The sequence below is a fragment of the Lacerta agilis genome, chromosome 6 (assembly GCF_009819535.1).
Source record: "Lacerta agilis isolate rLacAgi1 chromosome 6, rLacAgi1.pri, whole genome shotgun sequence".
In the NCBI taxonomy this organism is placed as follows: Eukaryota; Metazoa; Chordata; class Lepidosauria; order Squamata; family Lacertidae; genus Lacerta; species Lacerta agilis.
Window position 1 is genome coordinate 39019591 of NC_046317.1, and position 25442 is coordinate 39045032.

Sequence of the window (25442 nt, forward strand, 5' to 3'; positions counted from 1 at the left end):
ATGCTATTGTCAATTTAGGTACGCTTCCCCCGATCTTAACCAAAGTTTTTGTTTTCTTCCATTCAACTCCATAGCTCTCTGCAGATGCTATGATCTTCACCACACGCCCAGATTCCCTCCAAAATGAGCTGGACAACAGAACCTTGCTAGATATGCTGGGTATTCCAGTGAAAGATAATATGCAATTATTCATTCTCTTAGATGTTATATACTGCGTAAACTTTATGTAGTAAAGGAATGTATATGATGCTGTCTTATGTTATCTATCTACTAGTTGTAGATCTTGCCCTGTGGTCCGTTATAGTGTCTGATGACAATGCATCACACTGATTGTTTCGGAAGGACAGATGATTTCTTCTTTGCCTGTGGCAGTTATTTAGATTTTATTTTGAATCTGCCTCGTCCCAGAAATTATTGAGTGGATTACAGTTCTTTTAAAGCATGTAAAATAACCAACTTTGTGTGGACACACATCAAACTGTTCACAAGATTGGTTCAATGTGTCTTAATTGACTTCAACAAGCAAAGATGGTCAAATGAATGCCCCTTGGGTAAGCAGGAGAAAGGCATTAGGGAGAATGGCATTGTGCAGAAGAAGGAAAGACAAAGCCACATTCAGAAATAAATTTTGGAGTTTTGGGGGTGGGGACTTACACCGCTATATATTTCTTCAAGTTGTTGCTTATACAGTAAGCTACAGTGGCTGCTTAGTCAAAGTTGCTCTTCAAATGTTTATGTTTTCTGTAGTCATCAAATGTGGTGGTGTCCTCTCAGCGCCACATGGCAACATCTCAAGCCCGAATTTCCCTGGACTCTACCCGTACGATACAGATTGCATGTGGCTCATAGTGGTAACAGAAGGGTCCTCTGTTCTGCTCACCTTTCATCACTTTGACCTGGAATACCATGACAACTGTGAATTTGACTACCTCATGATTTACAATGGGATCTCAGAAGACCAAGGCAATCTCCTAGGAAAATTCTGTGGCACAAGTTTTCCTCCACCATTTACATCATCTTGGAACATCATGACTGTAATATTCCACTCGGACAACCATGTGGCCAGCCAAGGATTCTCTGCAGTTTACCAAAAAGGTTAGAATTGGCTACAGCTTCTCTACGAAAGAGAGAATTGTTTATTTATTCGAACTATTTCTATGACGTCTTTCTTGCAACCTTCACAAGGTGATATACAAAACATCAATATACAATACATCAACATTACATTAAAACATATTTACAGAATAAGAAATGAGTCAACATTAGGTCAGACCATGTATATGTCATGCTGTGTTGTACATCAGGGGACACAGCACCACCTTACAGATTCAGAGACTCGAAGGAGGAATAAGCCTTTACAAGAGTGGGAGCTCTAGGGAAAATTCAGCAGCAAGTACAATGTCTAAGCCAGCCAATAGAGCTGAAGCTACTCATTAAGGCACAAGGCAAATCTGTGATTATAAAGACAGGCAGGGGTCAATACCACTTTAGGCAATCAAAACAAACAACGCGAGAGCTAGTGGAGGAAAAGAACAGGTAAAATGGAGGAGAAAAGAGGAGTCAAAAGTGAAGTAGCAAGCAAACAGAGATTGGGAAGTGTAATAGGCCTATAAAGAACAAACACAGTGTGCCTTACTGTACAAACAGAGTCAGCTAGCATGAAGAGCCAGATATAGAGGAGAAAACATGCCTCATCGTGTAGAGTGGTGAGAGAGTGAAGCAAGGCAAGAAACTGGCTAATATACTGAGAGGGTACTTGAGCTCAGAGAGCAAAAATAAAAGTGCACAGGCTGCAGGGGGAAGGTGGTGGCTGTCAGGGACACAAGTTCTTTTCTGGGACCTACCCCAGAGAACTTCTGAGGTCTGTAGATGCTCAGGTCTCAAAGTTTCATTCCGGTGCAGAAGAAAAGAGTTGTGCAGCATCAGTTTCTGTGACTGGCAGGCATTACAAAGTCTCTGTGTTGACTAGGCCTGCCTGGTATACATATGTAAAGGTAAAGGTACCCCTGACCATTAGGTCCATACGCGGACGACTCTGGGGTTGCAGCACTCGTCTCGCTCTAAGGCCGAGGGGGCCGGCGTTTGTCCACAGACAGCTTCCGGGTCATGTGGCCAGCATGACTAAGCCACTTCTGGAGAACCAGAGCAGCACACGGAAACGCCGTTTACCTTCCCGCCGGACTACTTGCACTTTGATGTGCTTTCGAACTGCTAGGTGGGAAGGAGCAGGGACCTAACAACGGGAGCTCACCCCGTTGCGGGGATTCAAACCGCCAACCTTCTGATTGGCAAGCCCTAGGCTCTGTGGTTTAGACCACAGCGCCACCCGCGTCCCTGGTATACATATTTAGGAGCCTAGATTTCTACCTTGGTGTAGTCAACGGAGCAGTGCATCAACCTGGCTGTATCTCCATTTTCTCCAGCTCAGGCTACTGTCCTTGCGGACCTTGAAAGTGCACCTTGCATGTCTGGACTTGGTGTGACTGAGTTGGTCTGTAGCTGTGGTGGGTTAGGATAAGAGTGAGTGATTAGACCAAGGTCATTCAGCTTCATGGCTGAGCAGGGAACTGAGTGTGGTTCTCCGCAGACAGAATCCCATATATTACACTGCGATGGTATACCACACTTCCCCAGTCAGTTACTACCAGCTGCAGGTGAGGCTAACTGAAGATGGGCAGTTTAAAATTTAGTTTAAATTTTGCTTATCAATTATCTTTAGATACAGATTTCCAGAGCATTTAGAAATCCTTGCTTAGACTTCCTTTAAAAGTTGTTACATTTCCCTTTTCATATTAAACTGTAATCAAGCTACAGGATGGGTCCATAAAAATGGCATCATGGAGCAACTGAGATTTATTATGCTTACTCCTGGTGATTTCAAGAAAATAATGTGCAGAGATTGCAAGTGGAAATGTATTTTTCTTCTCAAGGGTTTTTCCTGAACACTCACAGAAGGATTCAGGAGTAGTAACATTGGATTCTTTCCGTCTCAGGGGCCAGCACTGGCAGGAAAGGGTTTGCAAGCTTAATTCTGCTCTCTCTTTTCAGTTTTATTGCTTCTTGGTGTAATTGGAAGCAGAAATTGACCTCACAATGGGAACTTAGACTTGTGATTTGCAAACCAGTTACAACTTAGAAAACCCTATTGGTTTCAGTAAGGCTACTCCAGAGTAAGCAGTTTCAAAACAGCAACCTATGTCAGCAAGCGCAAAGTGCCTGTGGCTTTTGTTAATAGTGCTTTGTTTTGTAAAATGATGGTGAATGACCACCATTCAAAGCAATGTTTCTCAAACTTCATGAAGTCATGAGTCCTCCTCCTTTATATGTGTGAGATCTCCCACAACCTGGAAACTTAATTGAACTGAGAAAACCAAGGGACCACCCACACTTACATCTTGTCTCATTCATTTTAGGTACAAGTCTGCGCTTCAAAGCGCTGTGACCAAGCGCTTGTTCTTTTGCCCCAGTGCTTCCCCCACGAAATCCTCCGAGTCAGAAGAAAGCAGCAGTTTGGGATCTGTGCCTAGAAACATGGCGCAAAAGGAAGCCCATACATCCCGTGCATGTGGATTCTTTTTCATCTCATTCTCATTCTCATTCATTTCATTTCATTCTTCAATTCCTACATACACACATATGCATTGGATCTAGTCTTCTCTACTAGCTCCAATGGGGGCTTCCAGACAATCACTTTTGGAGGCAGAAGGGCAGATTCAGGTTGGACAATTACAGTTGATTGGGGGGAGTCTTGCACAACAAACCCGCTTCTCCTAAAGATCAGAATTTTTTCTGTAAGGAAAGTGAGGGGAAACGCACTGGAAAGTGTAGGTTGACACTTGCTTTGATACAATGTCATCTAACCCTTCCGCAATGAAATCAGAACAAATGCTCATTAAATAAACTTGTCTAAACTCCCTGCAAACAAATCAACAGTGAAGATACAATGAAGGTAGTCTGGGAGCACTCACTGTGTCCCCTCTCACCGCATCACTTTCTCTCTTGTTTGAAGTGGCAGGGCCTACAACCTTACTTCTCTCTTTAGAACCACTATCTGTCCTCATTTTGTATACTTTTCCAGTTTTCAATTGCCTTGTTTTGGTTCTTTTTATTGCTTGGAGAGATGGGGATCTGTATGACATAATTTACCGGTATGTCCCTTTTCTGGGCAGGTGCATAGGACGAAGGACGCGGTCTGCCCCAGGTGTCATCCCTGAGGGGGTGAAAAAGCGGCACACTGCGGGGGGGGGGGCGGAACTTATCGCGGGGCCTGGCCTGCAGTGCACCCGAACCGCTTGTCTCTCCTGGGAGTGGCACGGTGGCTTGGGCCCCGCGCTGCCCAAAATGGCAACATGGGGCTTGCTTCCGCCAGGTGGACTCCATGCGCAGATCACCACAGCGCCCCTGTGCGCAGATCGCCCCGCCACCCTGTGGGTGGTTCACCCCGCCCCTGCCGCTCCACATACCGGAGCAGCTAGCTACGCCTCTGGTTTTGGGGCTGCATACACACCATATATTTAAAATGCATTTAAAGCACATGACTTCCCCCAAGGAATCCCAGGAACTTTCATCTGTTAAGAGTGCTGGGAATTTTACCTCTGTGAGAGGTAAACTACACTTCCTAAGATGCTTTGAGGAAAGTCATGTGATGTAAATGCAACTTGAATTGTAACCTCTCTCTCATTTTAATATGCTATGCTTTCTTGCTTCCAGATGTTTGTGGGGGTGTGCTCACCGGCCTCTCGGGATCAATAACAAGCCCTGATTACCCAGAGAATTACCCCAACAATGCCGAATGCCATTGGGTCATCCAGGCAACTTCAAATTCTGTCATCAAACTGATTTTTGTGGACTTCCAGATGGAAAACAGTGAGCAGTGCAATTTTGATTATGTGGCCATCTTTGATGGGCCAACTATGGGGGATACACTCCTTGGTCACTTTTGTGGGCATATGAAGCCTCCGGACATCTCTTCTGCACAGAAACTGCTGGTTGTGTTCAAATCAGACTTTAACATTGCAGGCAGAGGCTTCAAAGCATATTTCTTTTCAGGTACGGAAGAAAGTTCTACCTTTACCTTATGCCAAGATCAAGTTAGCAGAGGCATGGCAGGTTTTGTGGAGTCTCTGTTAGCACAGTAAGTGATCCTGGGGTCATTCTAGACATGGAAATTTTAGCAGCACCTAAATATTGCTGGTTCTACTTTAAGCTGGAAGTGGAATGCCAACTCTGCTTCTAAACTTCTGGGATCCAAATAACATTGTGTGACCAAGAGGGAAGCCTCGCTTAATTCAGCCCCAAATGTTTCAGGATGTGATTGTCATTGGGATCATGATATGGGCAAACTCGCTCCAGCTCCACTATAATACAGAGATGGAAAGGGGGGGAAATGGATACAGTATAGTGACAATGCCCTTCAGAAAGGGAAAGGTTAAAGTGACAGAGTTGATTTCTAGAGAGGAAAGACAGACCATAGAGAAGGAAATGGCCATAGAAATGCAAGGAGGGCATAACTGGCTCCAAAACCAACTGAACAGCTGTGTGATAGGCCATTTGCACCATGGGAGATTCTGCAGCTATCCTACTGTTTGTTTGTTTGTTTTATAGTCAGTTTCTGAGCTCTGAAAGCAAAATGGTAGCTGAACAGGGAAAATATCAGAAGAATATGTTTTGGTCCTGACTTTTTATGCAGATGCATCTTAAAAGGAGAATGAACAAGTGCAGCTTTTCTCAGAAAATGCTTGGTGTGGAAGCAGCCTAGGGAAAAATGGGATATATCTACTCATTTCCCAAATAACCTTAGCTTTTGTATAAATTGAGAGATGGATCCTGACCTTAGTAAGGCTAACAAACTAGCACTGCTTAAAACTGAAGTTAGTATTTCAGCCTTTGCAAATCTTAAAACTCAATAGGATTCACCCAATGCTAACCTTTGGCAACATTATACCTGTTTCTAATGTTCATTTTGAAAATAGGTTTGCTTGTTGAGTATTTTTTCTGAATGCAATCCCACATCGTGAAATCTGAGATTTACCACATCCTGGAGAACCTTAGTGTTTGACCAGCCTCCAGGATGTGGCAAATCTGAGATCTCACCACACTGATGCATATTCAGAAGAAATGTTAACCACAGAAAATGATTAGTAAAAAATCACATTGTGGCAACTTCACCACATTCAAAAGGAGCGTGGGAATTAAGGCACAGAACTAATCTACACATTTTTAAAAATGGCACAAACTCCAAGAGCTATACAACTTCAAGGTACAGGAGAGGGTTGCATGTTTTCTGCCAAACATTAAATACAAACATACAAAACTGTATTCCTAAGGAAAGCTAGCCTGTCAGGGAGAAAAGGTGTGTCTTAGTGTTCTCCCAGATGCACTACCTTTCTATGTACAGAGATTTCCCCATCCTTATCTGTATTCTGAAGTTTTTTTTAGCCCTAAGACAGCTTTACAATGTGCATTTTCCCAGAAGAGCTTACCAGCTCTACGTCGGACTAGATGGGGATTTTGCTATAGGGCTTGGACAAAGGTCTCCCATTGGACACATGGGCTAGGGTATATGCTGTTAGGTTATTATTTTTTATGTCAGTAGGTATATCAAACTCACTAATGCATACATTTATATGCACACCTTATACTGGTGGTCATATGCATTTCTATGTTCATTACTGTACTTGTTTGTAGGACTGCATTGCAAAACTTGGAGAAGTGTGAATTTTGAAAGATGGCTACAGTTTGGTTCTTGTATTGTTTAAATGTGAACTGAATCCAATTTCTCCCCATCCCTAATCTATACATACACATTAGCATATGCAGATTTTATGCAAACCTCTTCTTTTGATGATGCATTTCTTCTTTTGGGTGATGAGCAAGTGGCTACCCTACAGCCAAGCTGGGGGGTGGGGTGGGTTAAGAAGCTGAAATTGCATTTCCCATTGGGTTGGGGAGAGGGATGTGGGAGAGAGAGAGAAGTGTTTAGGAATGTCTTACACAGCACTACAAGAAATTAAAGTTCATTCTTTGGCTGTCTGAATTGTATCACACTCCCTTTGTTCTGTAACCAGGTGCATGTCAGGAGGTGTACACAGCCGTCAAAGGAAATTTCTCCAGTCCTCAGTATCCCAACTATTACCCCAATAATATCAAGTGTCACTGGGCCATCCAGCTGCCCCCAGGATATCGAATCAAAGTCTTCTTCCTGGACTTGGATCTGGAGGGGCGGAACAGCCTGACAGATGGCTGTGATTATGACCATCTGGCTGCGTTTGATGGAGGCACCGAGAAGGCGTCTCTGCTGGGGAAGTGGTGTGGGAGAGAAATGCTGTCTCCTATTATATCCAGTAGAAACAAGCTGCTATTGGTCCTTCACACAGACAGGAACACAGCCAACCGAGGTTTCTCTGTTGCATACATCGGAGGTATGGCCCACCATCTGATCTCTTTCACCCAGCTTTTCTGTTGTGTGGAATATTTGTGGTGGTGGTGGAGGGGGGAATGTTTATGAACAAGAGAATCCAGAACAAGACTGAAGATAATAATCATTGTTGAAAATGAGCATGACACCCAAAAGATAAGTTGTCAGAAAGTACCATACTTGCGTTTGTGTGTTGGGAGAAAAAACCAAAATTAATAATGCAGTGGCATAGAAATTATAGAAAAATTATGGGGGTAAGCTATGCAATCAGTGGTTTTCTGTTTTGCGTGCAGTTTTCCAAACTGTGTCATTATTAAATACACACGGTCAGAAAGTATTTGGTAGTTCATACTTCGTTTCAGGAGAGATATGGGCAATTTTTCAACCCTTGCTTTGCTTTTTTTTCCCCTCTAATATTTACTTATCACAGGTTGTATTTCTGTGGTGAGCTTTGCAAGAGGCCAGCTGCATAGCAGCTAAAATTGGAAGTCTTGCTTAAGTCATCTAGAGTGAAGTCGTCCAAGATGGATTTTCTGCAGTATACTTGCTCTGTCTTGTGGTCATATTGGTTTATATTGTGTGGGCTGAAATCTGGTAGGCTGGTATTGGTCAACACCTGGTCCAATCCTTGGCAGAATGGATTGGACATTTTATTTTGAATATTCGCAGCTGTTCATTTTAGTGCTGCAAAGTGCACACTTCTTCACTGTAGGTTCATACAGTCATAATAAACAAAATGAGAGAAGCTTTAGAACAACTGAGGTACTAGATCAGACCAGAGCTACTTTGACTCTTGGTACCAGCTAAGATATACAGAATAAAGAGTTCAGCTGCAAGGACAAATATAAACACCTGTATGTATGTATGTATGTTTATTAGACCAACACTTCACCTTCTCAAATGACTTTGGGTGCTTCCAGACATGGACAATGTAGTAAGGGCCAACCTGATACATTTTGCCGCTGTAAGCAAAATGGCTAACAATGCCCCTGCCCTCATGACACATCCCTCCGCAAATCTGGGTCCCGATCCTGCCCTCTCCCTGCTCTGGGTGTCATGCCTGTGCTGCCCCATCACTGCAACTGTACCCTCACCTGCGACTGCGCCCATGCTGCTGCCACAACACAGCAGCGCAGCAAGCTGCAAAAATAATTGGGGATGCATAGATCTTATATGGATGTGTACAGTGCTGAAAGGGAGGGCGCAGGATCTCAGACAAGAACTCCCAACAGTCATTATCAGGGGCTTTACATCCTGTGTCACCAGTAGCATAAGCCCACTACACTGGGTTTTGATGTGCCATCTAGACAGTAATAGCAGCCTGTTGAGCACCCAGTCAGCTGACCCCCAACGACCAATCCCAGGATGCCATGTCCTATAAAGGTTTTGCCTCAGAGCTTGCTTGTCTTTGGCAGTCTGAATGGCTTCCTTCAGAAGTGAGCCTAAGCTCCTGCTCCCTTTCTCTGGTTTTTCTCTTGGATCTTGGGTTTGACTAAATGTATGCTTCTGCTTTGGACCTTGACTTCTGCCTGTTTTGGACAGGACACCTGCTTCTGGCTCACGTGAGCTGACAACAAGCTCCTTTGGGTCCCAGAATCTTATTGCCTGGAGCCTGACTCTTGCTGAAGTCTGACAGGATAAGATCTACGATGCCTAATCATACATAACAAGCATCACTCACACTTTCACTCCACACACACACACACCTAAAGCTGGGCAACAAACAGCAGTCTTGCTATTGACCAATAGTGTCTCAGGGATGTGTGAGGGATGATTTCTATCTTATTTCTGCATGGGACATTCCTTCCTGCATAGTACCAAAGACCAGCCTTGTACGTGTTTGCTGAACTGCACAGCAGGAACTGGTTTCTTTGTCCCAGGTCAGAGCCAGTGAGCCAGTGGTGTCAATCTCCTGTGGTGGATATTAGGAAATGAACAGCAGTTAAGAGCTTCGCCTTCTATTTCACATTGCTGTTGTTAAGCTGGAAGTAGGGTTTTTAATTACCAACCTAATGTATTTGAGGATTTCTCAGTGAGCTTTGAAGAAATGAACTCAGGAGTGAAAAGGTGTGATGAACCTTCCCAAACACTAAACTGTATGCTGCCCAGAGTCACATCTACGATCACTGTGGTGGTGTCAATTATTATCTAGTTTCAGACCTGTGCTTTAGCTCATGCTATTATTTTCTGCATGAATATAATATTATTGTCTGTATGAAATACTGTGTATAAAGCAAATGTTTCAGTTCGCTTAAAATGTTGAGCCTGTGGCCTTTACCACTGGTTATGTCTTATTCCCTGCAACTTCATACTCAGGTTAGATCGCTAACAAACATTAGCCAGGTAGCTCTTTGAGGCTCTGCTTTCTGTTAAGCCCTGGCAGGGGTGGGCCACCCCGAGTGCCATCGCGGAGGGGGGTGACAAAATTATCAAGAACAATTACTGCCCTACCCTCCGAGATGTGGTTTGGGACCCAGTGCTGGAAGCCTGCAGCCAAATATCTGGTCAGGCAATGCATATATGCCCACACAGGACTTTAGAATACAGGACATAGACTTCCCTTTAGACAGCGCTGTATCAGGACCACTGTAATGAATCCAAATAAGAACTCTGGCCAAAGTTTTAACAAAAAAACATGCGTTTACTCATAAGTAATTCCAAACGTATTATCAATTCTGTAAAGAATTACAGTCTTAAACAACAATAGTTTCATATGAAAGTTTTCTTTAAAGTCTTTTAGAGATGGCTGTCAGGGCTTCTCCAATGCGTGTCAGGTGTAAACCAGGGAGACCAGGACAGGGCCCCGTTTCGGCATGGATGCCTTCTTCAGCTGGCAATATCAAATAGTATTAAATAGCACAGAGTACATCAAGTTTCAAAATTGAACATTTTAAACAACATCAAACGAGTTATGTAAGGTTTTAAACAGAATTATAAAGTATCATTCACTAAAGGTCATAATTCAACAACATCAGATAAATTATTATTACAGGAAGTTTTAAAGTCTCGTGCTTATATATGTGCCCAAGTGGCTTTTCAAAGTATTTGGTTCCTTACCTTGTTTTTTATGGTAGAAGTATGTGAAAAATAAAAATGGTGTGTTTCTTTGATTCCTAAGAGGATATAGCGTCTGTAAACCATAGAAAAAACGACTGTTACAATTCTTCCATTAAATTGTGTATATGTGAAGTACAAGATTATGTGTGGTCTCACCTTAGAAGTTTTGCTGTATTTTTCTCTGTTTTTTTCGGGCGTTTCCTACTCATAGGTGAGTTTGTGGCCTTATATCTGAAAGGGGAGGAGATAACCCCCTGTTCTTCTTAAAGGTGTAATACAATCTAAACTCCTCAAAAACAAAAGGCACTGTGGTGATATTTTAAAGAAAGGAAATGTATTCCTGATGTTCATTCAGACCCTTGGGAGACATGGTTTCAAACAGATGAATGTATCTGGCTTCCTGTTGTAATAGAAGTTTTTCAATGTTTCTTCGGTTATATAAGTCTATTTTGGGTTTCCAGATAATAAAGAAGACAAAATCATCCTCCGTGTGTTTTTGTCGTATATAATGTTCCACTAAAGGAGCTTCTAGTACCTTGTTTCGGATCCGTGATCGATGTTCATTTATGCGTAATTTTATCGGTCTAGTGCTCTTGCCTATGTATATCTTTTTGCAGGGGCACATCCATGCATACACACTGTTTTTTGTGTTGCAATTGCTGAAGTGTTCTATTTGAAATTTAAAGCCAGACTGTACATCAACAAACTCTTTCACTTGTAGTGCATATTTGCATACGCCACAGCTGCCACATTTGTAATGGCCCTTCGTGGTTTCCTCCGGGTATGTAAGCAAGTCCGATTTAACCAGATAATTTCTAAGTGATTTGGTTTTATTTAACCCAAACATGGGTGGATTCTGACATCCCGGTATGTTCGATAACAGGTGCCAATGTTTATATACCAGTTTCTTAATATTGGATGTGTAAGGTGTAAATTGTAACGCTGTGTAAATCCGATCTTCTTTGGATTTTCCAGAAGTCTTAACAGAAAGAAGATCTTTCCTGTCTTTTAATTCCGCTCTTCTTTTGGCGGCTTGAAGAGTTCGTAGTGTATATCCTCGCCTTAGTAAAGACTGTGTAAGTTTATTGGCTGCTGTTTCGTAGTCTTGTTGAAGGGTCGCATTTCTTTTGAGTCTCAAATATTGTCCATATGGTAGATTATTCAATAAATGTGGAGCATGGAAAGATGAGGCGTGCAGTAAGGAATTACGATCAGTCAGTTTACTATATGGACGGACCTTCAGTAATTGGAAGTGATCTATGAAAACTGTAACGTCCAAAAAATTGACCGATGTGTCGTGGATCGTCCCGGATAATCGTATATTAGGATCTTGAATGTTTATCCATTGCAGAAACTGTGTGGCCGCGTCTTGGTTCTGTATAACAAAAAAACTTTAAAACTTCCTGTAATAATAATTTATCTGATGTTGTTGAATTATGACCTTTAGTGAATGATACTTTATAATTCTGTTTAAAACCTTACATAACTCGTTTGATGTTGTTTAAAATGTTCAATTTTGAAACTTGATGTACTCTGTGCTATTTAATACTATTTGATATTGCCAGCTGAAGAAGGCATCCATGCCGAAACGGGGCCCTGTCCTGGTCTCCCTGGTTTACACCTGACACGCATTGGAGAAGCCCTGACAGCCATCTCTAAAAGACTTTAAAGAAAACTTTCATATGAAACTATTGTTGTTTAAGACTGTAATTCTTTACAGAATTGATAATACGTTTGGAATTACTTATGAGTAAACGCATGTTTTTTTGTTAAAACTTTGGCCAGAGTTCTTATTTGGTATCAGGACCACTGACATATCTGGCTAAGACAGTGAGATTCATCTGTGGGAATGCTGCCAGCTATTTGTTATTAACCTCTGGTGATTTCAGGGAAGGTTCTTCCTTTCTTTTGTTTTCCCTCTCGCAGTTGTCCTCATGAATGTCAGCTGCACACGGACAGAGTTTCAGATCCAGATTCCCACACAGTCACTGGCTCAGCTGGAGAGGAATAAGATATATTTAGGAATCCCGTCCTGCCCTGCACAAGTTGTCGGCTTGAATTTTAGGATACAAGCAAGGTTTGAAACCTGTGGAACAGAACCGCAGGTAAGTGATTGGTGTTTTAAAAAGAAAAGAAAAGTTGTATAAATTAAGGCTATGTCCAAGTAAAATATGTTGGCTGCCTGGGCCTTGTATTCTGCATCAGCAGGAGGCACAATTATTTTCATTCGTTGCCCCTGGACCAATCCTCAGAGCATCTGCTCCTGGATTTGTTCCCGTAGCCGAATTAGTGAAGCCCTCCTGTGTGGATTACTTACTACTGGCTGCTTGCTTTGCTTGTCCAACATAAATAACAGAGAACTACAAGGCCAATACACAGTTGTGTCATTGAATGGATAAGGGGAGAAGAAGAAGAAGAATTACTACTGGAGGAGTGAAGATGAGGCAATGCAGATGCAGTTATTATTTACCTTGTACATTTTATATGCCACCTTTCTTCCATCATGGAAAACGGAAGTGTGCGTGGGAGTTCCCATGGGAGTCTCGCCCCACCTTCTCTCTGTTTCTGTCTCTCTCGCGCACACATACTCTCACATTTCTCCACACCACCTCTGAGATGTTACACAGAAACACAGGGGAAATGTTACATCTATGGGTGTGTATTTGAAGGAATGGAAAGAACTATTTGGGTTAAAGTACATTCTAACGTTTGTTGTTGGTTCTCCCCTTTCCCCCTTTTTTATCCTCACTACAACCCTATGAGGTAGGTCAGGCTAAGAAGCATCTGTCTAAGATAAAAGTATCCTCCATTACACTCTGAAGTAAGCAGCCTGTGAAGTGATACCTGGATAAAAGTTTGTGGTGTAAATGTGGTGTTTTGTTGTTGTTTGAACTGTACCTCATGTGGCTATCCAAGCGTAGACAGAAAACTCATCATGACTCAGTTTTTGTTCTAAGAAAGTTTTCCAACACTCTGCCTGATAGCCTGGTCTAATGGTTTTTCTGGAAGAAGGCTTCACGATAATCAGAATGCATACCGACCACTGAGAATGGGGAACTCAAATCTGTTTTGGTTTTTTTTTTACTAAGCAAAATCCTTCCAGATGTTCAGCATGTGTTAAATTATCCTCAGGTTGCACAAAGAAAAACTAAGAGCTGAACCAGAGTAACATTAGAGGTGGAGATTCACACATTTGTTGGGCACATTTCTTTTAAAAATGCAAATAGCAGCCTCTGCTAGGGGATGTTAAATATCAGGATCAAAGCAGGGAGAATTTAACTCCTTCCACCCTGCTGCAGACCTTAGAAAAATATCTCATTTTAAGCATTGGGAGGAAATTTCCTCTCAGCAGCTAACAAGAGTGAGTGTACTTCAAATAGGATCGTGGCATGCAAGGAAAAGGTTAAAACCTCCCTGGCGCCACATCACCAATAACACCTTCAATTACCATTGCTGCTTTGGGTTGTTGTGGGTTTTAAAAAAAACAACCACTGGAAAACTGCTCCTAAGTCCCACGTTTTGTTTTAATATAATTTAGTATAATTTTTATTGATTTATCATAAATGTATGTACAAACTGACACATAGTCATACAGACAATAACAGAACCATATGCTGAGTATATTCTGTATTAAAAAAAACAAATTACAGAGGTGCAGTTACATATAGCCAAGATTTTAAGATGAGTCTATATAGTCCAGCCACAATGAGGAGACATGGGAGGAGTACTTCTATGACTCTCCATATTTATATAATTTTAAAAATGGAGACGGATCCACTTCAGAACTGTCTGATTTGGCTTCACCCAAACTACATGTCTATGTCTGACCAGATATTCAGATAAAGCTGTGTTCCATACATTGGGAAAACATACCTCTCTCATAGGAATATTTGATTATTTCCAGTATAGGGTTATCTGGCTACTGATAGTAACACAAGCACTATATATAGGGTTAGTTACTAGCTGACCCCGCCACACATTGCTGTGGCTTATTGTGTGAAAGTTAGAAACGTGTTTCTTGTGTTTGTAAGCGTGCACCCTAACGTGTGGTTTCACGTTGACCTGGTGTTTCCTCGGTATGCATTTGAGTCATTCTTTGTCTTTGTTGTTCATTTCGTGATGAACGTTGTTCCTGAGTTAGTTTTGTAATTACACGTTGCGTTGCTTTTGTTGCACGAGTACGACGACCTATGTTTCAGGTATTAAAGGAGATTGATAAAGCTGAGAAAGGAGAAGGAAAGTAAAAAAAAAAAAAAGACATGGAAAAATGGCAAAGAGGGCGATATATTTTTCTTGCATAAAATCACATTTTTACCTGTGAAAGGTGTGGTATCTGTACAATGTAAGTAATTCAAGATGGCACCCAAGATGGAGGTAAAATGAGATGTGTGGTCTTTGACGCCCACTGGAGGGCGCTATTTATTGCACAAAATCACATTTTTACCTGTGAAAAGGTGTGCCATCTGTACAATGTAAGCACGTACAAACACTCCCATATGGCCATGGAACGTTGTGTCCAAATTTCAACGGAATCGGTCAAGCGGTTACGGAGAAGATCGATCGGTCACAAACATCCACCTTTTACATTTTTATATATATACCGTAGATAGGTGATTGACATGAGTTCCACATTTTTTAAAGTAACCATTGCTTTGGGGTGCAGTTACTGTCTGATTCCTGGGAAATTTCATTTTAGTTCCCCGTCATCTGTGAAGTCGTTGATGTGCAAGTGGCAAGGCTCACGTTAAAGACCCTAGATTAAATAACTTGTCTATGGCCACCCAGTGAGCAGAGAAAGAAAGAGAAAATGAGGGGTGCTCATTCCTCGGTCAGTGGCTTGGCAGTCAAAGGTGCTGAGCATCCAAACGGCATTGAAATGAGGCTATGCGCTGCTGGGGAATACTAGATAACTTGTAAATTATTCATAATATTTCCATGTATTTATTTTCAACATATTTTCAAAACCGTGGGAGCTAAGCCAAGCTTCCTCATGACATAGTTTTGACTTGTCACGATCAAAGAACTGGTAGTCATAAGTTCAGCTTGTTTCCCTTTATTGTACCATTTTGTGATTCCATGAGGTATGTGTAAAAGAAGGGAGGAGAGGCGTTTTGCTCCATTCCTTCCTCGCCTGCCAGTCTAGGTAGGTCAGTCATGCCAGGGCAGAGGTTCTCTGGTCCCTCTACCCCCAGAGGAGAGTGAGTTCTGTAGATCCAAGGCACATATTTATGAGGGGGAACAGGGAGATCATCAACCCTTCCCAGCTCTTCCCTGAACCCCAGAGATTTTACTTTTCTCTGTCAGATCCTACTTGTACAGCCCTCTGAGGGCGGGAAATATCCCTTTGAGTCCAGCAGAAATGCACCCAAGTCCCCAACAGCCAATTTTATTAAGTTTACTTAGAATAAAAAAGACAAGGTAAAAGGAGAATGGTACATCAAAAATAAAATGTTTCAAGTCTATTTCTCTTATTGCAGCTACTTATAAACATGCTCCTGGCCTCCTCAGATTACATGGTCGGCTGAGGTACAAAGATCTACTGTATTTGGCAACAGTCATCTTTTAAAGAGTTTCTGGCCCAGGTGCATCTTGATTGACAGGTGGCTATGTCCTGCAAGTCACAAGGCAGTCACTCATATAGGCAGACAACACCCAGGGGCTAAAACAGTCAAGGTGGCAATAAGTTGGAGGTGGGGGCTGTTAAGGTGCCATTCCTGGACTGTCTGTGCGCATGACTTCTCTGCTATGGTAGAGAACAAGTGATACCAGGCAATCTTAAGGTGATGGGAAGGAGCCGTAGCTCAGTGGCAGAACATATCTGCTGTACATACAACAGTTCCCAGCATCTCCAAGTAGGTCTGGAAAAGATTCCCTGCCTCAGACCCTGGTGAATTACTGGCAGTCAGCATAGACAATACTGAACTAGGTGGACTATTGGTCTGAGTCCAAACAAGGCAGCTGCCTATGACAAGTCACCATAAATGAGGCTTTATGGGGCTAAATGAGGCCACAGTATGAAATAAACCACTTTTAAAAAATACGTCCAGAACAATGGTCTAATAACCATGTGCATTTGTTGCTTTATTTTTGGCAGTGATGTCACAGCAGGTCAGATGTCCAATGGCACGATGGGATGATAATCCAATGAGTAATCCAATTTTGCTTTCTCTAGTTTCATGGAGTTTGAGAAGGACTTTTTTTCTGGCAGCAGATCCGTCTGCTTCCATTGTGCACTATTCCCTCTTTGAAAGGGGAAGCTCTACAAGCGTTTTAATGCAGGTTCTTCTGATAAAGGCGTACATTGATTGACTGATGTACTGTGGCTGGAAGGAAGGGTAAGGCTTACCAGTAGAATAAAAAAAGGATTATTCACCAGCTGTGAGTAGCTCATAATCAGGCCAATCGTATTGATTTTCTTCCTGTCTGCTCTGCATCCATAGCATATGCAAGTCAGATAGTGGTTCCAAAGATTCTATCATGGAAATATAAAAATCAGTACACGTACTGAATGTCAAAGACAAAATGCACATAACTTCCCTCTGCTCTATTCAAAGCTTGCTCCAGTTTGACACTAGTACAAACTGTAATCCACCTAATTATCTCACTGTGTAAATAATACTGTGTCTTCCTGACCCAAAACTTTACCTGTAAACCTACCAAGTTATGTTGCCACCTATCTTTTCTCCGTATAGCCCTGCATAATACTGCGATCCACAAAGCTGAACACAATTAACTGTCCAGGGGTGGTGGCCCAACAGGGACCTCTCAATAAGCATCTGGTTTTGCCAGGCACTGCAGAAACCCAAAAAGATATTGAGCATATGGCAACCGCAATATGTTGCTTGAGAGCTGTGTGTTCAGCTTAGTCGTTGTGGAGTTGGTCAGGCCCACCTGGGTTCTGTTGCCTTGCATGGCATCATGCATCTTGTTTCATCTAGAAAATGAGAGGATTAAAAATAAAATCATTTACATATATAAAAATTTATTTATTTGGTTTTTCAGATTAAAATTTTACAGTCACATATTGAACATACAACATAAAAACAAGATTCCAAGGAATCTCCTGGACTTCCCTCCTCCCCTATCGTTAGTCATTTCCTCCTGCATCTTTTATGATAATCCAAATCTTTTACATCTCCATTGTGTCCAAAACTCACCATTAAGCTACAAGTGATATTCCAATCCTACTAACGATTTTAACAGTTTACAATTGTTTTTAAGATAGGTTATAATTTTCCCCTATTCCTTATTTAAATTTTGGTCTTCCTGGTTTCTGATTCTTCCAGTCATTTTAGCCATTTCAGCATAATCCATCAACTTTATCTGCCATTCTTCTCTGGTAGGTAAAGTCCCTACACGGATTAAAAATAAATTAGTACCTTACAAAGTAGGTACTACTTCTACTACAAAGTAGAAGATTTATTACTGATGTAGAAAAGGAAGATGTTCACAGGTTGCATGCTGTTAAAATGCAACACTTTTCTTTTGCTTGTATTTCTTTCTTCTTTTATAGAAAAGAAACAACACGTCTGTGATTGTCAGCATCCTGTATATTGACTTTTCAGATGGAAATCAGGAGGACATTCACCAATATGAAGTGCAGTGCGAACCCAAAAGGAAAGAGGCCTCTGTGAATCTTATCTCTGGCTCTGATCCCTACAGACTGAACCAGTATGCAGAGAACCTGGTGGAGTCCCAGCAGCAGGATATGGAGGCAGCCGAAGTCTACGAGAGCAAGGGCCAGGACACCAGTGACATTGTCTTCATCAGCATCTGTATTCTTGCTGGTGTTCTCATGATCATTGCTATTGTCGGGTTAGTCTTGCTATAGGGATGCAGCCTTTCGGACGCCTATCCTCTTGGCACTCCTTCCATGTCAGCTACTCAACGAGACTCACATGAGAGGCAGCTTGTTCTGGAGCTGGATTAAAATGCTCACTTATAGTGGCAACTCACCACATCAGACTAGCCTTGTCCCCTGCCAGTTTAGATCTGAACAGGACTCCTGAGCTTTTGCTCAAAATCACACACTTAGAGTCTATCTGCACCAGCACACCTTCTTAATACTCATTTCATTTAATGTAAATTTGCCCCTCATTTCCCTAGTATTAATCTTCGTTGGTGGCAAGGGGAAATTAGAGGTATAAAAGGAGAATTCCTGGATGCCAAGATCGAAGTTTGGGGCAAGTATTTTTTGGTGAGAGAACACCAGCAGAGATTTATAATCACAAAACATGCAGCAAAGTGTGTGTGGGGGGGAGGCTGTTAGATATTTAAAATACACCCTTTTGAGTTCCAAAATGGTCCTTTTCCCCTCAGCATAGAAAAAGATCACACGTTTGGTACATTAAAAATTGGTTTACTTACAAACACTTCAATTGGTTTACTTACAAACATGTCAGGTTCATGTGCTTTTCCATACATCATTCGGAAAACATAGGCAGTAAAACTTAATTACAGTGATGAAAGTTCCTAAATTATTGGTACAGGAACACAAGAATGGCTTGTTAGAGCCATGCAGTCTGCGCTTGGAGCAACCAGCTCAGACCTCACATGTTGAGCTTCTCAGGCAGGCTGGGAGAGAACAATAGGTTTGATTACCTTCCTCCCAAGGTGAGTAGGTGTGACCTAGCTAAGCCTGGCATGACAGGTTACTCTGTGGTTTTAACACCTTCATGCATTAATTTGACTTAAGCATGTTGATTATATGAGGCTGAGAAATTTTCTATGTATGTTAGAATAATTGTGGGTTTCTGGGGACTTAAAAAAAATAGTACTGCTTATGCACAATTACTTCTGTGCACTTGTGTCCTCATACACACCAATAACTTTGAAGCAGTATGGGTGTGAAGAGGTGTACTTTAACACTGAAAAAGGCAATCTCAATATTAGGAGTAGGATATGAAAATAAAACAGCAAGTAATATGTATGCCTTCACATAAACTGCCCTATAGAGTGTCCCTGTTTAAAGTTCTATGTTCAGTTCTCTCACCCCATCTCTAAAAGGGTATAGTAGAGGTGGGAAAGATTCAGAATGGAGAAACTAAAATGATTAGGAGAGATGGAGCACCTTCCCTTATGGAGAAAAGCTTAAGAAGACGGAGTGTCTTAATGTTGCTTTAAAGAGTGGTGTGACACTTGAACTGCTCTTTAACCCTCCCGCTTGTGTGAAGAAACTAGTGATTAAAGAGCATTAACAAGTAACTAATCCACATTAAGAGATCTTGAGTATGTACTCTTGTCTCCTTTGAGAAGATATCACACTGCTTATGGAATAGTGGAAAAATCACAGCAGCCTGTAAGAGACATTGCAGCAGAAGTATTATAGTTCCTTAGCATCTTGATAACCTATAAGCCAGATGCTTTTGTGCCCATTAGGAGCAGAGGGTTGTTGTGTTCATATTCCAAAGGTACAGTGAGGAACCCACAGTTTGTTCATACTACATATTGCCCTTTAGACTTAAGAAGTCAGCCTCTGACATAAAGAAAAACTTTTAGAGTCCTGAAATAATTCAGAGTTAGTATTCCATCTCTCTTCTTAAAGAAAAAAGATACACTTCAATTCTTCCTTTTCTTAATAAAAAAAATCCAGCTTTGTTTTTTTAAAAATGTTTTTTTTTCTAACAATCTAGCTGGTCTTCCATTTAAAATCATAAAGCAAATTTACCGGTAAATATTCCTGGAACAAATCCAAAAGCTGGTTTTTATAGTAACAAGTTTATGAGTACAAATCACCTAGGGCAGAACTACACTCGTGGTTTATAACGTTAAGGAATGATTTTCATAATGTAGATGGACACATTACATTTTGCTTGTAATGTTCATAATGTGTTATTAAAATGTGACACCAGAGGACGCTGCAGAGCAACCAGGAACCAGCAGTAGGGAAACTGCGTCTTGACAGATTAAAAACCAAGGTAAGGAACGTTTTTAATTTACCAGTATGCCCTGTGACATTTTAGAACGATCTATCTACCGGTAATATCGTTCTAATAAAGGTTAAAAGGTCAGTGTGGATCCAGCCCTGGAATCCTAAACCCTGTTGAAAGAAATAAGTGCTGATCAAGTGTGTAGATTCCCTTATGGGACTTTTGCATATGTACATGTAAAACAGGAGTAGACAGAAGTTAAGCCTTCTTAATATTATTTTTGTTCTGGTAGTGATTTTGCCTTGCATGGGCAAGGTTAACAAACAAACATATTTTTTGTTTTAAGCTTCAGAAGGTCTGATGGTTCATGAGTTCACAATGCTCTGATTACATGTGATACTCAGATATTTAAATAACCACTTCTTAGCATATGATGTTTCATGATAAATTCATGAAGTTCTACTTAAATGATTTCCACAGAGTGCCTATTTGAGCAAGTCAGATTCACTTTTAAATGACCAAGACAGACAGCTATTGCAAGGCTTCAAGCACTTTATTTCTGAAATGCTGCACATACAGTGCTTTGCCACCTTCAGTCTCTCGATGCTGCTCATGGCTTCTTTAACCTAGCAATGCAAACCAATAACCATTGTACTAACAGTGGGGGACTGGCTATGATAATTAGAAGTGATAGTTTCCCCTATTCTGCTCCTTGAAAATTCTGTATTACACAAATTCTCAGGGACAGGACAGAATAAGTTGAATGCTGTCTGAATTTGTATGAAAGTGCATGAATTGTAGAGAAGAGATCGTTGTTTCTGCGTCAAAAGCATGGGACACCTCAATATAATTCATTGTCCTTTAATCTGGCTGCACCAAGAAGGCCACGTCAAACACAGCAATATTCCTCTACTTGCCTTTACCAGAACTCTTAACTTCAGTTTATTCCTTTTAAGTCACAAAGAATATTAGGTTTCATGAATAGCTGACTTCTTGATTCCCTATTCTTAGTTGTAAAGCCACTTCAGGGTTCCTTTCCAAAAATTCTCAAAAGTTTATTTCCAAAAGTTACATATATGTGATCCTACTATGATGTAAAAACATCGCAAAATAAACCCTGTGTCCAAACATGACTCTGCAAGATGGAGGATATTTATTTGGGTAGCAATCCCCCCCCCAATGAACTATCCTTGAATGTAGAATCTTCACTAAAGAGGATGAGTCTTCTCCACAATAGTTTCAGAATAATGTCACAGTCCTTGTGTTTTCAGTGGCAGTATTATTAGCAGATTCTGAAGGCCTCCTCTAACACAACAATATTTGTTCAAGAGCACACACACAAGTCCCCCACCTAACAAGAGTGAAAAGTAACTGAAGCTTGCAAGAGCTTAGACAATGAACCAGACAGACACAGGTATGTCAAGCTGCTTTTCGGATTCCTGATGTACATATGATTCATGAGTACATAAGACGGTTTTCATAGTGGGAGCAAGTGCCAGTACACTGCTGAGAACAAAACTGGCAACAGCAAGAGAGTTTCACAGGAGGGATGGGAATGGAGATAGGCAAATGCATTAAACCCACTGTTTCACTGGCTAATTTGCCCTGTTGTTGTTTTTTCCAAATCATGCTCATGCTAAAGTCCTGGTCCATCTTCCTGTCACCTTGGAACTCCTTGAGAATGTTACTCACTTTCTAATCCAATTAGCATGTTGAGCCACCAGTTTTTCTGTTTTCTTGTCCACTTCACCCAAACCTTCTAATGGACACAGATCAGAACTGTGACTGCAAATTTACTGAGCAGGACTGCAAAATAATACGATAAAGTTCTCAACAAAACAATGTTTGTGCAAGGCAAAGTCAAGTGAGATGACCATGCATCCTACTTTACAGAGGATTGTCGTCTGAAGTATTGTCCAGTCCAAATACATTTTAAAGTTAAAGAACAACAAGAAGGGAAAGTAGGAATCTTGAAGTTGTCTATCATGTCACCTGGTCACAGTCTTTGTCACTATAGTGAAATGTATTGCATTTCCACTGGAATTATGGTAATTATTTTTAATTTTGCAATTGTACATATAATTTAGCATATTCACATTTTATGTAAATGTGTTTCCTTTTTTTTAGTGCAGAAGTGGCCATCTACATCCACTGTTTTCTGGTCTGCAGATAGGCACTTTCCAATTGTATTCAATGGAACCTTTGATTTCCTTGGAATAATGTCAGGAGTTTCTCCATGAGAGCAGTAATGATGGACAAGTTTCCCAGAAAAACAATTTGTACACCACTTCCAATTTTCTCTGAAAATGTAACAGTGTGTTCCAGGCTGTACTTTTAGTTACCACAATGCAACAATAATGTCCAATATGCCTAGCCATATCAACTGACTGGGGTCCAGAAGGTGACCCAGAATTGGCTATAATGGGCTGAGGTTCTGCAAGAGAGCCATGGCAGAGCAGTTAACACGAAAATGGCTTCCTGAATACAGAAAGCCTGAAAACGAGTGGAATACCAAAGGACTGCTGGGAGAAGGTAGCATTTTTAAAAAAAAAATTGTGTACACATTACCTGGCCAGTGAACTGCCTGGCAAAATTCAGAGAAGTGCAAATTTCAAATGATGGTTGTGTTTCAGTTCATGGATGGTTTCAGAAAGTGCAAATCAGGTAGGCTCGCCCTTAAAAGTGAACTGCATCAAACTTCTTCCCCATCCCTAACCAGAAAAAAAGATCCAGATTCACAATGCAAACTAATTTAAACAGGCCAGTTGGCCCTCGCAAAACCTGTGATGTAGCACGGACTTTGTGCAGGTTGATATATTGATATCTGAAGCTGTAGAGATAAAATGAACTGTTGGGTTATTTTTGAAAAAGAAGCAACCTGCACTTTCCCTCTCATAAAAAGAAACTTTGTTATCAGGGCCTTGATTTGAGTCAATGTTTGTTGAACTGACTCGTTGGTAAATGAAATATTTATGAGCGAAATATTTGCCATCTATGTTAAGCTCCATTAAAGAAACATTTTGTGTGTGCATGCCCACGCTTTAGAAAAGAAGGCCAAGCCTCTCCCCATCGCCACAAATCCTTTATGTTGGTTAATTGCTATGTATATAACTGTCAGCTTGGGACTAGTATCAAGGGCTGACAACTGAGGCAACTTAAAAGATATAATTAACCTTCTTCTGCAGGGGCAACTACACAGCGACATCAGAATATGTCGGCCAGTACCGTACTTGCTGGTTGTATAATTGCACTGACGCATGCACAGTGTCCACTTTCACACGTGCTGTTTAGTTTGACAAAAAGTGCATTAGTCAGGATCACACAATCCTGTCCCACACTTCATCTGGTTCCCTAAGAAGATGCAACATGTTGAAAATAAAATGTGCACAGCAGCTAATCGCCCAGGACTATGGAGATTGCAGTGGGGAGTGTCCTAATCACATCTCCTTCGTGCGTTCTGCTCACCTTCCACAGACCCCTCCTTTGGTTGTTAGTTACAGCCTACTGAAGGATTGTGGGACAGTGGGGGAGGAAGAGTCAGCCCCCACCCTCATCTAATATATCATATATGTCAATGATTTGGCATTTGGCATCGCAAACAAGAGCAACTGTACTCTTAAAAAGCACAGGAACTGACTAATTGATTGCCAGTTAAATAAACGGACAAGGACTAGCTGAACATACTAGCTGAAATGACATTAACTCTGAAAAGCTTCAGCAGCACTTTGGCAGTCTACATTGGACAGACTTATTCCACAATAAGTGGGGCAAGAGGGGATCCCCACTAATTACATTTGGGGTGGGCAGGAATGAGAAGACAATATGACACCACGGGAGTTCAACATACAGGTCACTATGGGTGCTTCCAGACAGGGACTTCATGGCACCAACAGATTATTCAGATCCAGTTTTTCTGTATGCGACCAGAGGTGGAAATTGGATTGTGTACACTGCCCTATATCCCAGGTTCCTGTCCTCTTAAGTGCTTAATTTCAGATGCATTTACACTAGTACTGTTTTCAACCCAAAACCTCATGCCAGGAACACCAACCTGAACACCCCCTTATCATCTGCCGAAACTGTTTTCCATTACACCAGCAGCAGGCTGGCTACAGAGTGCCTCTGACCCTGTGCAGAGTATTTCAAGTGTGTAACTATTAAGGTTATGGTACAAGAACTAAAATTGCCAGTTATCTGAGCCGCCACACATCCAGGGAGGTACAAATATCAACTCCCTGACATGGCCATTGTCACTTTAATCTAGCAAGGCCTCTTCTCATCGGAACATGATGATGAGCAGCGTTTTCCCACCGTGCGGCTCCTCCAGTGTCAACAGAGCAATTTACCCTGCATGAGGACCTGCTACTGTCCATCTCTGACCTTCTAGCCAGGTGCTCTAACTGCAGACAGCATGATTAATGTAATTTTAAACACGAGTTACATTTCAGGACAGGCGGAGGCTGTGCAACGCTGCTCCCCTTTCCTACTCAATGTTTGCATCCTGTCATGTTTCCTTCTTGTAAGTGCTTGTCGGGCTTGCTCTGGCCTATGTTCTCAGCTGTGTCTGCGATTACTAGCTATTAGCGATCTATCCTGCTCAGCCATTCAGTGCCTCCTGAGTAAAGAGAAGTCTCTTTGCACTTCCTCTGTGATTGGTCGTTTGCTGGTTCCTGCTCTAAAGTGTTCGAGCCTCTCATTTCCACCAGGAAGGTTTGGAATCCATTTTCTCCCTGTCTTTCAACATTTCCACGGGCATTCTTGCCCAGGTCCCCTTTTTAAAACACACGCACCCATCCCTTCTATCTTAATGAATGTAGGCCTCATATTCTTAACCCCAAGGGAGTTCCTCTGCCAAAATGCCACCATAATATTGTCAGGATAATCAAGTGTAATTCACCTCACCACCCTTACTTAGGAGGCTAATAGCTGAAGTTTCCTTCTGCATTTATAAGGGGCCTCCCACCTAGAAGACCTTAAAAGAGCCTTGTAGCGATGAATATGTATATACAAGCTAGTCACATGTCAGAGTGTCCACGCGCACTAGAAACCCACTGCTGGAATGGCACCATATATTGAGGCTTTGTGGCATTCGAAACAAG

The 25442-nt window shown here is 41.6% G+C and overlaps 1 protein-coding gene and 1 long non-coding RNA gene across 3 annotated transcripts; one reads left to right on the forward strand and one right to left on the reverse strand.

Annotated features, from left to right (window-relative positions):
* Positions 1-480: 480 nt before the first annotated feature.
* CDCP2 (CUB domain containing protein 2) lies at positions 481-19217 on the forward strand. Of its 2 annotated transcripts, XM_033152067.1 has the most exons (5): positions 673-1095; positions 4711-5049; positions 7068-7421; positions 12401-12579; positions 17988-19217. In XM_033152067.1, exons 1-5 carry the CDS (start codon positions 729-731, stop codon positions 18303-18305), a joined length of 1557 nt encoding a protein of 518 aa, XP_033007958.1. In that variant the 5' UTR covers positions 673-728; the 3' UTR covers positions 18306-19217. The 2 variants fall into 2 exon arrangements, with proteins under 2 accessions (XP_033007957.1, XP_033007958.1); XM_033152066.1 differs by lacking the exon at positions 12401-12579 and having other exon boundaries at positions 481-1095; positions 17988-18129.
* Positions 16548-24847, reverse strand: LOC117048344. The gene is made up of 3 exons (XR_004426834.1): positions 24785-24847; positions 17304-17408; positions 16548-16946 (listed from the first exon to the last, which is right to left on the reverse strand). It is a non-coding gene; the product is annotated as an uncharacterized LOC117048344 (long non-coding RNA).
* Between the last annotated feature and the right edge of the window lie 595 nt (positions 24848-25442).